This window comes from Callorhinchus milii, unplaced genomic scaffold, assembly GCF_018977255.1.
Source record: "Callorhinchus milii isolate IMCB2004 unplaced genomic scaffold, IMCB_Cmil_1.0 Scaffold2, whole genome shotgun sequence".
Classification (NCBI taxonomy): Eukaryota; Metazoa; Chordata; class Chondrichthyes; order Chimaeriformes; family Callorhinchidae; genus Callorhinchus; species Callorhinchus milii.
This window is the reverse complement of record NW_024704743.1, coordinates 45,464,911-45,481,210: the sequence shown is the minus strand read 5'-3', so window position 1 is coordinate 45,481,210 and position 16,300 is coordinate 45,464,911. Positions and strand designations below refer to the sequence as shown.

The 16,300-nt window shown below is 41.0% G+C and overlaps 1 protein-coding gene across 1 annotated transcript in view; it reads left to right on the top strand.

The window, feature by feature from the left end:
* Positions 1-266, top strand: part of nek10 (NIMA-related kinase 10) — a 76,715-nt gene extending 76,449 nt beyond the window's left edge. Inside the window, exon 37 of the mRNA XM_007895525.2 lies at positions 263-266. Within this exon, the coding sequence (XP_007893716.2) occupies positions 263-266 (4 nt within the window). The remainder of the gene's footprint in view (positions 1-262) is intronic.
* Positions 267-16,300: the final 16,034 nt, after the last annotated feature.

The window sequence follows — 16,300 nt, the reverse complement described above, 5'->3', positions numbered from 1 at the left end:
TTGTGCTGCTTTGATTAATTGCTTCAGAAAAAAATGGAAAGATATGTGCATGAGGGCTGTGTTGAAGGATATATGGATATCGGATTCAATAATGAAACGTATTCTAGTTTGTTCCAAAATGCACAGCTTTAGCTCTCTTTCTGTATTTGTTAAAGGGCTGTAAATTGATAAATTGGAGTCAGCCAGGTTACATCAGAAATATAGGAAAAGGCAAGGACATTAGAAACAAATCATGAAATTTTGTCTGTGTTGTTTTCCGCAGCTGACAACACAACCGAATTCACTGTTCACAAAATGTAGGTAGAACATGCCTTATCGTAAATTACAGATATTATGCAAAGATCTATCTCGGACCTATTTTACACATTCTAATGAAAACAGTGCTGAAGCTAAGACGTAAAACTTTGTTTAAGAAATCCTTACACTTTACATCTTGGGGTAAATTTTGTGTTGTTCATTATCATGTTCCAAGTGCATTATTAAGACAAGGGACTCACTTTTTTAAAAATATGCTTTTTTTTTAACTGATTAGTATTGGCATAAAGTCTCCTTATTTACTTCAGTAATGAGCATACTAGTCCCTGGTCGCATAACCATACAGCTGCCAGCAATTTGGTTAAAAAAATCACAAGGGCAGCCCTGGTCGTGGTGTACAAAGGGCAGTAGCTTCTGGACTGGGAACATGTTGATTTGAATCTTGGCCTCAGCCGGCCTGCATAGTAATGCTAAATTAGTTCCAGCTTTCCCATTAACATCAACCATTTACTGGTCATGGCCCCTCTTCAGCACCCTCTATAACAATAATCCTTGCATTTGATATAGCGCCTTTTCACGTTTTCTAGCCGTCTCAAAGCACTGCACAGATTAATCTGTAAAGTGAATTCACTGTACATTTTGTGGCCGAAATGTGGCAGCCAATTGCGCACGCAGTGTCCCCTAAACAGTCGTTGATTGAGTGACCAAATTATTATTATTTAAATTTTTTTTTAAGGAATTATTACACCCGGAAAATCGATCCAGTAATCAACTAACAACCGGGTTCCTACTTACTGCTAGGTAAACAGGCATGTGGAGTAAGGAAACTTGCCTAAGATTTTGTTCCTGCCTGGGAATCGAATCCAGGTCCTCTCGCTTGAGGCGAGTGCTATAACCATGAAGCTACAGGACTCCGACTAAAATGCAGCACTCCAAACTCGCAGGCAGCAATAATTCAATTTGCTTCTCCACTTAGGCATACAATACAGTGACCTTCAATTTTTTCTGTCTCAGGAATCACACTTACCCTTGGACAATCAAGAACCATCTGACTGCAAGACGCTAGCTTTCTTTAATCAGAAACTCTCCTGGGCTTCACAACAGAACTGCCTGCTTGTGGGATTACAGGAAAGACTGAACTCCACAGGAATTTTCATATTTACTGGAAAACGTAGATAATTGCACATTTGACAGATACTGCATTACTTTATATTAAATAAATAGGGAACTAAATGGGGGGAGTGAAAACAAATGTGTATTCAAACACACTCTACAGTATATACTATCAAATATTGCCATCTAATTTAAATCCTTAAAATATTCATTCTTTTGGGCTAATCATATGAAATTCAGTAGTGTAAGGGCTAGTATTGCTATGCAACAAAATATTATGCATAAGAGCTCAGGCTGATATTAGCATTACATTCTTTTGCCTAAATTAAATAATTGTATTGCTGTTTCCTCTCTTGGCTTGCTGCTTCAGATGGTACAGTAGACTGCATGCATAGCTTATCAATCAACCTGATAACCTATCCCTCGAAAGGTGGTCTCTGTATACAGTCTACTGTTCCATCTGGAGCACCAAGCCACAAGAGGAAACTGCTCCTTGAGGGATTTATTACCGTTGGATTTAGCAACAGGTAGCATTGGATAAACTCTTACCATAATGCACAGTACCTTAATGTATAACATCTAAAATTGTTTTAAAAAATCAGCTATTGCAAAAAGGGTAACATTGAACAGTACTGAATTAGGAATTGTCCAACTTTTGCTTTAAATAGGTATGCACCACTCTTTGGATTTATTTAAATTTTATTTCCCCCACTTAAATATTATTTCAGTGGTGTTGAAAAGTGCTGCTCAGGTAAGCGATAACAGTACTAGCTCCCAGCTGCTGAAAGAAAGGCTTTACAAGGTAAATTGTGTTTCCTGCAGAGATCTCCTGTACACTACAGTATCTCATAAGCTCAAGATTTCCGAGCTGAAGTCCTGTGAGTCAGTATGATATTCATGAGATTCCCTGCTTTTTGCAGCCATGAGAAAGGATGCTTTTTCAACATCTGTATAGATACTTACTGTATTGAGCCAATGGGATACTAAGATTGGCTGATTCGGAAGGCCAAAATGGAATCCAGTGGTCAACTATCCTCCATTCCCCACCCCCTGCCCATGTATAGAGCACGTGCAAGTCATTCGTTGCTATTTGTACAGACCTTCAAACATTAAAGGACACTTTCTACTTCAATAAAGAAACCAGTCATATTTGTGTTGGCAAAGCATTGCTGGTTTCATTTCTACAAGATGCAGAAGCAGCTTGTCTTACAAAGGGATTCGTAGTTGTTCAAGGTATTCTCAGGCAGATGAAAGAATGATAGCAACCTGATTAGAACAAGATTAACCACAGTGATAGTTGAGTAATCAAGATTGTAGTGGCCAAGGATCCAGCACCATCAGAAGATATTTCTGACTTAGTTTGAAGAACAAAAGACAAAGCGGGTAGGTACACTTTGTACTCATAAATGAGAAATATTGGCATTCAATTGGTAACACTTGCTTGATCAGTTGTCCATGAGACAGGCTGTCTATACATGTCTGCTCAGTTTTGTTTGTGCGAATGAATGTACAGAAAATGTCAAAGATTTCTTGATTTAAACTTCTCTGAGCATCAGTGTGTCATTCAAAGTAAATTGCTGACACAGAACAAGACATATTTGGGAGAAAGTTTACTATCATATATTTTCTAACATACTGTGCCATATTACTCAAAATGAAATGTAAATACAGTAGCAACTAGTGATCCAGTTGTAGCATCAGCATTGGTTGTGGCTGATTCAATATCTGTAAGTTTCTATTGGTGTTGATTATTTTTCCTAATTTTAGCAGAATTGCATATGGTTGCAACACATGTATTTTAACCTGAAAATTTGAATTCTTCATTTTCAGAATACAGTACTTTGCTGCTATGTAATGAAACTAAATACAATAGATTGAAGTCACGTCTTAAGTTGCACTAATATCACTCAATTTTAATTGATAAAAGCTGCTGTTTCTGTGACTTTCTATCTAACTAAGGATGAGGATCTGCTACCTCATTGTCAGTATCCCAGTATTACTAGTGCATAAAGAACATCATTCGTTTCTTAGTTCTATGACCCTGTGACCAAGTCGTTAAGAGTCTTTGCTCGTGTTTATAAGTCTCAGAAGTTTCCTAATGTCATGCAGCCAGGTTCCTTCTGGAATTTGGCCGTCTACCAGTCACTTCTGATTGTGACGTCACTACATTATTTTAAATAACAAAGAAAAGTGAGAAAAATGTTCACCATTTTTAACTGTTAATGTAATAATAATGATATGATGTTTTGCACTCTTAGATCGTTCAACAAAAGATTTTGTATGTAGAGAATAAATTTAATTATTACTCACCTGTGGTGTGCAAATGCAGTGAATAAATGTATTTTAAATATGGTTTCTATTCATGTTTGCAACATGAAAAACAATATATTAAAAGGGATTTACAAAAGTTGGTATGTTTTATTTTTGTTATACTTAAGAATTCTTTTTATTGTACTGAATGTTTAAAAATAAAATGTATGATGAAAATTTGTTTTGTGTTCTTTTTCAATTTTAAGGGGTTCATTTAATCTAGTAGTCAAATTGATTCACTATTTGACTAGGAAACAGAATTAAAAAAGAGACATGAGTTTTAACCAACAAACATTACTTTGCTTCCCTTTCTCATTTTAAGCAGAATTCAGCTGGACACAAACATGTTTAGCACTTGGAATGATATGGCTTTAGATAGAATCTCTTGTGCATGTGTACATAGAAACATGAGAAAATGGGAACATTTTGCCATTCAACCCACCAGGCCTATGCTACCAGTTTGTTAGAATTTGTCAGATCATTTAATCTTAATCCCAACTATCCCTCTTCTAAATATCACTGTTAATTTAACTCTACAACAACAACAAAATTACATTTGTATAGCGCCTTTCAAGTCAGGAGGACGTCCCAAGGTGCTTCAATCAAGAAATACTCCTGACCTCTAACCACCTCAGTCCTTATTTTAAGGCTATGCCCCCCTTGTAATGCATTTCTCTACCAAAGGGAAGAGTTGTCTACTATCTAACCTGGAAATTCCTTTCATTAATAATAATCCCTCCAAAACCAAAAACAATAATAAATTGGTCATTTTCAATCTACGACTGTTTGTGGGACATTGCTGTGCGCAATTGGCTGCCGCGTTTGCCCACAAATATACAGTCAATTCACTTTACAGTGTGCTCTGTGAAGCGCTTTGGGACGTCCTCCCGACGTGAAAAGCGCTATATCAAATGCAAGGATTATTATTAATTACACACCTGAATCAAATCACCTTTAACCTTTGTTGAAAGGAGTATAAACTAGGTTACCTAACCTCTCACTAGCTCAGTCTGTTCAGCCCTGGTGTTAATTGTCATTTGGTTACCCTTGAAGACTAACATATTCTTCCTAGGAATTGGGACCTAAAACAAAACACAATACTCAAAAAAGACTGAATTCAACAATTTACTGAATTCTGGACTTTCTAAAATGCTAAATAAAGTAAATCTTGATTCAGGCACAATGTCTTCCCACCTGCTTCGCCAAATTCAGAGCTGAGAAAATGTGATTTTCCAATGATAGGCCCCCAGAGACAAACTGGTTAAAGCAGCAAAAAAGCAGTTACTGTAAAGCAGTATGAGAGGATACAGGCACAAAATTAGCGAATCTCCAGTGAGACTAAAATAATCCTTGTTCCCCAGAGAGTAGAATGTGGAACAGACCCTCAGTGAAAGTTAATGCTGCTTTAATTAACATCATTGGAAATAGGTTGTATCTCAATAGAAATGGTATTGAAAGTCAGAAGAGGAAGTATAGCTGGAGATGATCCAATGCTCTGCTGCACAATGGTTCCTGAGCTGCTGGGACATGAAAAGTAAGCAGACATCATTAAATAATGTAGGAGGAAGGATAGATATGCTTAAATTGCATTCAATTATCTGTGGAAGCAGCGAGCAAATTTGCAGTATCCTCCCTTGAGAGAGCAGTGTCAATTTTGTTTCTTGCTTAATTCTCCAGGAGAACCACGGTTCAGAACAGGAAACCTGATCTTTGTAACCCACTCAGAATTGTCCTTACCGAAGGCTAGGAGGCCTCTGCAAAGAACAATTGAGCATGTGTACAGAGCTGTACTAACTGGTATTTAGCCCATTAATATAAAAGCAACAATAAATCATGATTTCTTTAGGAGGAAAATAATAATAAACAAAATATAAATTTATCAGCTTAGATTCTTGTTTTGGTCAGCTGGGATTCTGAAACATGCAGAAATGTATCACCATGCTTAAGAGTATCCAGACCAGACTGAGAGTTCCACACAGTCCACATGGAAATTTCTGGGTCTGAAATAGAATACATACTCTCTCACTGGAGGCACAAAATCTGCTTACAACAACAACAACTTCCATTTATATTGCGCCCTCCATGCCGGACAGCGTCTCAGAGCGCTTACCCAACTCCAGAGATTATTAGGTGCAGTCTGGCAACTCTATAGTGTGTTTTGGGGGTTACTCTGGAATTTACAACAACAACAACAACAGGATTCCATTTATAGAGCGCCTTTCACGTCGGGAGGACGTCCCAAGGCGCTGTACAGTTGGGTCAGGACCCGAGAGGGGGTAAATGGTCAGGGTGAGGGGAGGGAAGGGAGGGAGCGAGGAGGGGGTAGAGAGTCGAGAGGGGAGCTGAAGGCACAGTCAAAGAGAAAGGTCTTGAGACCGGCCTTGAAGGAGGAAAGGGAGGAGGCGGTGAAGGCACTGGGGGATAGAGTTCCAGAGCCTCGGGGCTGAGAGGCTGAAGGCCCGACCACCGATGGTAGGGCGGTTGGGGCGGGGGATGTGGAGCAGACCGGAGCCAGAGGAACGGAGGGTACGGGCAGGTAGGTAGGGGGATAGTAGGTCAGAGAGGTAGGAGGGAGCGAGGCCGTGAATGGCCTTGTAGGTGAGGGCGAGGATCTTGAAAGCAGCTGAAACCACATAATAGCTTACCATTGAAAGCTCTGTGTGGCAAGCTTTCTGCTGCTTGTCCAGTTAGGGCCACTCTGGTCATTAGGACTTCACCTTGCAGGGTTAACAGGAGCTGATTGGGAGGAATCGCTGCCCCATTGCCCAGTCAGCCCTTCCAACTCCTCCTGATGAGCCAGGCTGGCCGCAGTGCCCTGGAATACTGTGGACCTGCCTGGCTCAGGAACCAGACTGCTGAGACTCCCCTCCTCCACTCCCGCCCCAGAGGGTTGACTTGATTCTGACATTCCATTGTCAAGCACCTCACCTTGGAACCAGTTCAGCTCCACGGAGAATCGCTTCCCTGAATGACAATTGCGAAGAATTAGCGGAAGAGCACAAGGTAACAGGAAATAATTCAAATAAGTAATAGCAGGGTTACAGTCTAATGAGCAATCATACTGTTCGTATCTCAGGAATACAGATGTTTATAAAATGTAAATAATGTTAATAATGCTTGACCAATTTCACCAGTGGTAGCAACAAGGAATTTTGTTTGTTCTGTAATATTGTTGAAAGTGGTTAGTAAGAATAAGAAAATGAAAATTACAGCTCAGACTAGTAGTTGATGATTATTGATTAACATTAAAAGCCCTTGAGATTGTTACTTTTTAAAATAAATTCTTACATAACAGTGAAAATGGGGATGAAATTGTTTATTATTCAACAGTATTCCTCAACTACAATATTTATATTTGTAGTTTAAATGGAGAGGGAAAACATAACATGATGGACCAATATTACTAACTATAAAATCTGCAAAATTAGCTTTGTTATATTGTATATGCTTTATTATTGGGTGATATGATCTTATTCCCAGGTGTGGGAACGTATAGCTCTAAATATAAACTCAAAATAATGAGTGTGTTTCCAGTGGAATGAGAAGTCTAATAGACTGAGAATATAACCACATTTAAAAAGAAATTGAAATAACGTTTGAAGAGGAAAAATATATGAAGTGAGCAGTATATCAGAATTGCTCAGTAGGTGAGCTAATATCATCTTATAGGCTGATAGCCAAACGGTTTCCTTGTGTGCTGTAACTTCTACGATTTCATGGTTATGTTTCAGTTGTAATACAGTAAAACCTCATTACAACAAGTTTCAACATAACAGTTCAATACAAATTTACATTTGTATAGCAGCTTTCATATAAGGAGGACATCCCAAAATGGTCGACAGTACTTAACTGCCTTATATGTTTACAATGCAATTAGGGTGACACTATCAGATTTACCTTGACCTTTCTGCTGCTTTCGACACTGTCGACCACTCTATCCTCATCCATCGCCTCTCACCTCAACCTCCCTGGGGCTGTCCTTGATTGGTTCAGCTTGTACCTCTCGCACCGCCTGAACCTCATCTCCTCAAACGGCTTTTCCTCTCGCCCCCAGACTGTTTCGTGTGGCGTTCCTCAGGGCTCTGTCCTTGGTCCCCTCCTCTTTAATACCTATATGCTCCCTCTTGGTGACATCAACCGCAGACATGGAGTCAACTTCCACATGTATACGGATGACACCCAACTCTACCTCTCTGCCTCCACCCTTGACTCCAGGACCACTGCTGTTCTTGACAGAATGTCTGTCAGACATCAAGTCCTGGATGAGAGCTAACTTTCTACAGTTGAACGTCAACAAGACCGAGGCTCTCCTGATTGGCTCCCGTCAGCGCCTCCTCACCTCAGGCGCCATCCATGGTTGCACACTCCACCTCACTGAGCCAGTCCAGAACCTTGGGGTCTTGTTCGACCCTCAACTATCCTTTCTACCCCACATCTGCACCATGATCCGTTCTGTCTTCCCCCACCTCTGTAATGTCGCCCGGCTCTGACACTGTCTCACGCCGCAGTCCACCGAAACCTTCTCCGACCTCCTAACCCCCTAACACCCTGCTTGCTTCCTCTACTCAACGGGCTCTGGCCTGCTTTACGTCCCCCGCCTTACTCACCCCACTATTGGCGGTCGGGCCTTCCTGTAGCTCAGTGGGTAGAGCACTCGTCTTGCAAGCGAGACACCTGGGATCAGTTCCAGGCAGGGCGAAACCTTGGGCAAGTTTCCTTACTCCACACGCCTAATAATAATCCCTTCAAAACAAAAAAAAATAATAAATTGGTCATTTTCAATCCACGACTGTTTGTGGGACACTGCTGTGCGCAATTGGCTGCCGCGTTTCGCCCACAAATATACAGTATATTCTGTGAAGCACTTTGAGACATCTAGAAGACATGAAAAGCGTTATATCAAATGCAAGGATTATTATTATTCCACCACTCTGCACCCACCTCTGGAACTCCATGCCGCAGTCCCTCCGTCTCACCCCCTCCCTCGCCACCTTCAAGACCTTCATTGCTGTGCGTAATTGGCTGTCACGTTCGCCCACAAATATACAGTCAGTTCACTTTACAGTATATTCTGTGAAGCGTTTTGGGACGTCCTCCCGACGTGAAAAGCGCTATATGAAATGCAAGGATTATTATTATTACCTCTTCAACTGCACTTTAGTCACCTCCACCTTTCCCCTCTCCCGTTGCTCAGCGACTTTGCTGTGTCATGTGAAGAGCTCTGAGACTTTATCCTACATGAAGGATGCTATATAAATGTAGGTGGATGTTGTGCATCAAAATGGCTCATTGTGTGACGTCACATTTTGAACTGGGAGAGTGTGATGACATGATTTGAGGTGTGATGTGCACCAATGGAGCCAGCTGACCCTCTCCAAGCATATGTGGTGACCTTGCGATTCATTAGTGCTGACTGGTGATTATGTCCTGTGATAAAGTTGGTGAGGATTTTATGGAGCCACTAGGTGTTATAATGGGTTCTACATGCAATATTCAACAGCAAATAGAAATTATAACAAAGTACTGCCCCTTAGACAGAGCCAGCAGCGCATAGCTGCCTTTAAATCTAAGTCCAGTGTGTCCATTCAATGGTGATTTATTAACAAAGGGGTAAGGACTGAGAACTTGCTTTCGTAGTCTGTTTGCTAAGGTATAGATTTTTTTACTAATAACTTCTTCAACTGGAAATTAATTTGCCCAACAAATTTCTTGTAATGTTTAAGGGCAGGCAGTTTTATGTGGAAGATAAATGCAAGATCCATTTACATTGCCATTAATGTTTCTGTTTCTGAACAATCTCACTGCTTCATTTCAATCAAAAGCAAGCTGGATTGCTGGTCATGTTAAATTCTCTAATTAGCTGGCATTAAACAGATGAGACAATTCTCCAGTGTTTTGCCTGATGGGTTATTGAGATTTAAGAGATAAAAAGAAAATCTGCAAAACGTGAGAATCTGAAATAAACATTGAATATGCTGGAAATGCAAAAGAGGTTGATCAACATTTGAAAACGAAAGATAGGTTCATTCAGATTCATGTGGATTTCTACTCTGAATTCAAATGTGTCTTCATATTTTGAGCAAGCTAAAGGCCAACACCATTTTGGCTCTTTGCAATTATCCTGTCAAAATTGAAAGCACGGTGTGAATGTGTGTTCAGTAGGCATTTGCCAATAACAGACCATTCTGCAGTACAGCAGATCAATTAAATTAATAGTTAATGGAATTTTTAAATCACTGGATAATGGGTGAAAGAATACAGATAAGAATACTGTATATAATATAGTGCAGATAAAAGTATTAAACCGTGAATAAAATCTTTGGACTTGCATTTTAAAAAAATGAAAACAAATTGCTTTGAGCACTGTAATTAAAAAGCAAAATCACATCCCTTAAAAATGAAAAGGAGACCATTTAAGTCCAGCTATTAAGAAAAATGAATCTGGTACAGATAAATAAGTTCAGAAAGGAAAAAAGGAAATGTTATAATGATTCTTGCATTTGCTATAGCGCTTTTTACGTCTTCTAGACATCTCAAAGTGCTTCACAATATACTGTGAAGTGAATTGACTGTATATTTGTGAGCAAAACGCGGCAGCCAATTGCGCACAGCAGTGTTCCACAAACAGTCATGGATTGAGTGACCAATTTTTTTATATATAAATACATTCTATGGGTTTTAACCAACCAGTGGTGTGTTTATTGGATTATGTCTATTGGTTTCTTTCATTGTCAAATCTGATTGGATTTGCGGGCCACCTAGAATAAATATTATTATTAGATCCCAGAGAGATTGACAAATACAGGAATGCTCCTCTTTCCCTCCCTTTCCTATCTTAGAATGCAAGACAGGGAGTGCACTACAATACAATACAAATTTACATTCATATAGTGCCTTTCACATTGGAAAGACATCCCAAGGCGCTTAACTAAACTGGCATTTTAAATTCCAACCTTCAGCATTTTTACAATGTGTGGGAGTTATAGACCCTGTGTTTCCTCACATTTTCTCATGTCTTGTGTTTTATCAACATGGATTGGACACATTTATTAGAGGCTTCAATTTCACAGGTGGAGGGGTGGGGGGGATATTTACTTTTTTGTGACACACGGAAGATGGTGTTTTTAATGGTTTTGGTCAATTTAGTTTGGAGCAAACTAATTACCTCATCTTTAAGACTAATTCAATTTCTTGTTAACATCTTATGTGGGGAAAAGGCAGATAAATGGGACTGAAAAAATTTCTCTTAAAAGACCCAGCGCAGAAACGATGGGCCAAATGGCCTTCTTCTGTTCTGTAAATTTCTATGGTTCTACAAGTGTCTGTAGTTAATGCTAAAAATGTTTCATTGGTGCTTTCTTTGAAGGGAAACACATTTACTCTTGCATACACGCTTCTGTACAAAGTATTGATGATTTTATTTCTTGAAGGCTATACTTGTCTTATTTGTGTATGTGTTTCATTTAAATTCCAGGCATCCCTGCTCCAGCCAAGCAGCCCGTGGACACGATTCCTGCCTGTCAATCAAAGCTGAAGGAGTTAGTGTTCATCATTAATCTCCCTCCAGTCCCACCTTTCAGGCATTTCAGAAGCTTGCTTCCAGCAGTATAGTTCTTTAAGCTCCTATGCAATTATTTACCCATAGATCTTGTTAGAGCTTCATTCCTTTCGCTGTTACATCAAGCGTCTCTTATACGTCAACTATTTTGTTAACTGTAGCTGCTGAAGCAAAAAATTACCAGAGGCCTTAATGGATTTTGTGGAAGCTGATTTCTGCCAGAATGGTTTGAGACATTCCTAATGAATGTCTATTAGGTCTGCAGATGCACTTCAAAGGATTGTGCATCTTTTTAGAGAAAAACAGTGCTGGGTAGCCTAGGTGACCACTCTAACCATGAAACGTTCAGCTTAAAATTGTATACATGTATGTGAATAGGACAGCTTGGTTGAAACAGCTGATTGTTGGTTTCCAACCAGACATTGCAGTCCCAGGGCTCCCACCAATCAAATTTGCTGGCCTCGGCTGGCTGAGTTTTGTCAGTTTCAGCTGGGCAGTTGCATAATGCATCATACTGAGGGGAAGTATTATTTGAAAGAGCAGGAAAGAGAATATGAGTCTAACAAGCTCACTCAGTCTGAAGCCCATCTTACTGATGGTGGCTGCAATGAGCTCCATGGTACTGACCATTAAATTTTCTGGTTGCAAGAGGACATAGTATTGTCCTAAAATTCCCAGGCAATCTTTAAACAAATCATATTTATTCAAACTTTGTTCATCAGAATTGGTATTTGTCTACATTTGCTGCCTGATGCTAATGTACTCGCTGGCTAATAATAATAATCCTTGCATTTGATATAGTGCCTTATCATGTCATTGAGACGTCTTAAAGAGCTTCACAGAATATACTGTGGGTGAAACACATTAGCCAATTGCACACAGCAATGTCCCACAAACCGTCATGGTTTGAATGAGCACTTTTTTTTGGAAGGGATTATTACACACAGAAACGATCTAAAAAAAATTGTAAAGAAAACATAAATTGATTATCTCGCTGTACTTCCCTCCATAGGCTGCAAATCGTCCAGAAATCTGCAGCCCATGTCCTCTCTCGCACCAGGCTCCGTGACCCTATTACCCCCATCCTAGCCCAACTCCACTGGCTTCGCATCACATAGAGGATACAGTTCAAGATCCTATTCCTCACCTTCAAAGCCCTCCATGGCCTTGCTCCTCCCACCTCTGCGATTTCCTAGCCCCGTACCCTCCTGTCCGCTCCCTCCGCTCAGCAGGCTCTGGCCTGCTTCACGTCCCCACCTCACCAGCCGCACTATTGCCAGGTGGGCCTTCAGTCACTCTCCCCCACCCTCTGGAACTCCATCCTGCAGTCACTCTGCCTCGCCCCCTCCCTTACCTCCTTCAAGACCTGTCTCAAGACCTTCTTCTTCAACTGTGCCTTCAATCATCCTTCTTCCCCCATCTGCCCTCCACCCTCCGCGATCCTGACCCCCAGCTCGGGTCCTAAACACTGATTGTCCAGAGCCTTGGGATGTTCTCCCGATGTGAAAGACTTTATACAAATGTAAGTTTGTTGTTGTTGGTGTAAAATAAGCAAATGACTTTCCTTTTTAAAGTTATGTTCTGTGCAGTATTGGTTTCCTTTGGTCATGTACAAGGACCTAACAAGCATGTCTGGGGATGTAGAATTACACTGCTGCTGTGCTAGTTATGCTGAGCTCATTTCAACAAAATCGTGCTTGTGTTCATTGGGGCTTTGAGTACCTGTCATGCCTGACAGTCTTTTTCAAAAGTTTCATAACTGTATCCCAGCATGTGTTTCAGCTTAATTGTAACCTACATTTGAAGGTGGTTAGAAAAGAAAATACCCAGATTTGACATTACCTTTCCTGCTCTCTTCGGGCACAAGGAGACTGGATTAAAGAGGGGGATAAGAAGAGGCGATTAGGATGGATCGAGAGCCTTTGTAGAGTGTGGATACATTGACACAAACTAGTTTCAACGCTGTACAGTCTACATGATTCTATGTCTTTCAGTATGTTCTTTCATTCTAGAAATCATGAATTGTGGATTAAAATGGATTAAAGCTATAAAGCACCCCAGCTCAGGGACCCAGCCAGCAGGGTGAAGCGCATTGAGATGTCTTCCTGATGTGAAAGGCACTACATAAAAATGTACATAGAGGTTTATTCCACGCCATCCAACAAAGGGGGCAAAGTTGTGCAGTATAAATGTTATGTTTCTAGAAAGGAAACACAAAAATACTGCTTATGCTGCTTATGTCTCTCAAATAGAGCATCTGGCTCTCGGCAGCCAAAAGGATGGACCACCCTGCTTTAAACTATTATCCATTTTGTTTGTGTGCGGGTGTGGGTGTGTGCGGGGATTATTGTGGGTGTATGTGTGTGGTGACAACACTGGTCAGCATGTCTGTGATGGAGCCTTGAGTAAGAGTTGGGTGGCTGCAAATTGACAGCAACTGGGTGTTGGGGGTGGGGGTACTTGCTGTGCTGAATTACCTTCCCCCAGCAACTGTTTTGTTTACTTAGAAAACAAAATTGTTGAACCCCGAGTTGGAAGAATTTAATTAATTGAGAGCGATGGCTGAGGAGGTCAAAAGCCTGGTGAATTTGATCATCAGGTCAGCACCCACATGGACCTTCACCCCAGTTTCTCAGGAGAAGGTAGATCACAAGTTGCCTGTATTGTGAATGGTTGTGGGAATCAATGGCTGACTTCACAATTTTGTGGATTGAGTGAGAAATTTATTATGATTATTTTTTTTGAAGAATTATTACCCCCGGAAAATTGATTCACCGACCGACTAATAACCGGGTTCTTACTTACTGCTCGGTAAACAGAGATGTGTGGAGTAAGGAAACTTGGCCAACCTTTCGCAGTCCAAAAAATAGTTGTCGGGTCAGGGTATTAAGGGATTGGCGGCAAAGGTATTGGATTTGAGCTACAGATCAGCCGTGATCTTATAGAATGGTGGAACTGGCTCGAGGGGCTGAATGCCCTAATCCTGTTTATGTGTCTATGTTTCTATGAAACAAATTGGCTTCCAAGTATTCTTCCTGCTTGTGAAAAATCATTCAGATTTCATCTATTTCCAACAGCAACCTACACTTATATAGCGCCCTCCATGGAGGGTAGTGTCTCAGACTACTTAACAGTGGTGTGACCTGACTCCGAGCCGGAGTGGTGGGCGGGGAAGGTGGCCATAAGCACGGTCGAAGGGGAAGGTTTTCTGAAGGGACTTAAAAAGGGGGAGAGAGGGGGCAAGGTGAAGGGATTGAGGGAGAGTATTCCAGAGTTTTGGGGCATAGTGGTTGAAAGCACGACCTCCAATGATTGGGCGGAGGGTGCGAGGGACGAGCAGGAGGCCGGTGGAGTCGAGTGGAGGCGCCGGGTGGTTGATTGGGGAGTGAGGAAGTCAGAGAGGTAGGGAGGTGCCATGAAGTGAAGGGATTTGAATACATGTGTGAGGACCTTGAAGTCGATCCGTTCGGTGATGGGGAGGCAGTGGAGCCTGGCCAGAACTGGTGAGGTGTGTACGGAGTTTGGTCCGGGTCAGTATGCGGGCGGCAGAGTTCTGAATGAGCTGGATCTTTAAATGGTGGAGCTGGGGAGACTGCCGTTTGAGTAGTTCAAGCGGGAGGTGACAAACAAATGCATGAGGGTTTCGGTAGCATTTGGGGTAAGGTACGGTCGGAGGCGATACCCACCCCTTCCCCCAAGCAGTTGGCCAATAATAATAATAATAATCCTTGCATTTGATATAGCGCTTTTCACGTCTTCTAAACATCCCAAAGCGCTTCACAGAATATACTGTAAAGTGAATTGACTGTATATTTGTGGGCGAACGTGGCTGCCAATTGTGTACAGCAATGTCCCACAAACAGTCGTGGATTGAAAATGACCAATTTATTATTGTTTTTTTTGAGGGATTATTATTAGGCGTGAGGAGTAAGGAAACTTGCCCAAGGTTTCGCCCTGCCTGGAATTGAACCCAGGTCTCTCACTTGCAAAGTGAGTGCTCTAACCACTGAGCTACAGGACTCCAAGATTGGGACTGACAAGATGGGAAAATGCTCTGATCCACTTTGTGCCATTGTGATACCAGACACTGTGTTACCAATATACTGTGCCAACATGCTGCTCTTGTGCTTTCCATTTAACTCTCAGCGCCGATGACCAGTTAAAAAAAAACTGTTCAACTGTGGGAGATAAACCCTTAGGTAATTGCAGGAATGGTACAATTTTCTAAATATGCCCCTTCATTGTTTTCTTTCCTCCTGCTATAGGCATGAACAAGGCTCATCTGCTGTTGTGTGGCCTCAATGCTCATGTGATTTTGAAATGTCACCCCCAGTTGTTAACGTGTCCTAGAACAATTGGGCATTTTGTGCAGTGGCTTTTTTTTTGCAACAATCAGCAAATAGAGCTGTTATCATATATTTTTATACAATGGATAATTCTAACTTTACACTAATAGTAATATTCAAAACCCCAAGGTCCAGTCATCACATAGTGATTATAAAAGATTGAAATAATGCTCTTGTTCCTGTAAGTAGTCCTCTAAAATAGGTGGACTATAATTACAGGAAGGCCGGGCTCACAAACCCAGAGATGGACAAAAAGGTTAATCCTCCCAAAGCATCCACTGGAAGCAAGCCTCCAAAGGAGACATTGCAGCAGCCAAAGATAGTCTCTCAACGTAATCATTAATGGAGGTCTAATGTGTGGGTTTGGATAACCCTGTGTAATGTATATTTAGAGGAAATTAACGCTGCTTTTAATTGCTACAACAACTTGGATTTATATAGCGCCCTTCACGCTGGACGGCATTTCAGAGCGCTTATTATACACCTAACAATAAATGAAACATTTCAGAATCACCTGTAATTCTTTTAATGAGTTATTTATTACAGAATATATTTATGTCGTGCCTTCACTTTGGGAGTGAAGAGGGCACCTGTACTTACCACTTCACATATACATCTGCACATGTCTGATTTTAGAGTCCCAAGAAAACACTTGCAAAGGGATTCAGTAAAGTAAGAAAAAAACATAGGAAGCAAAAAACTGTCGTCAAAAAATTGT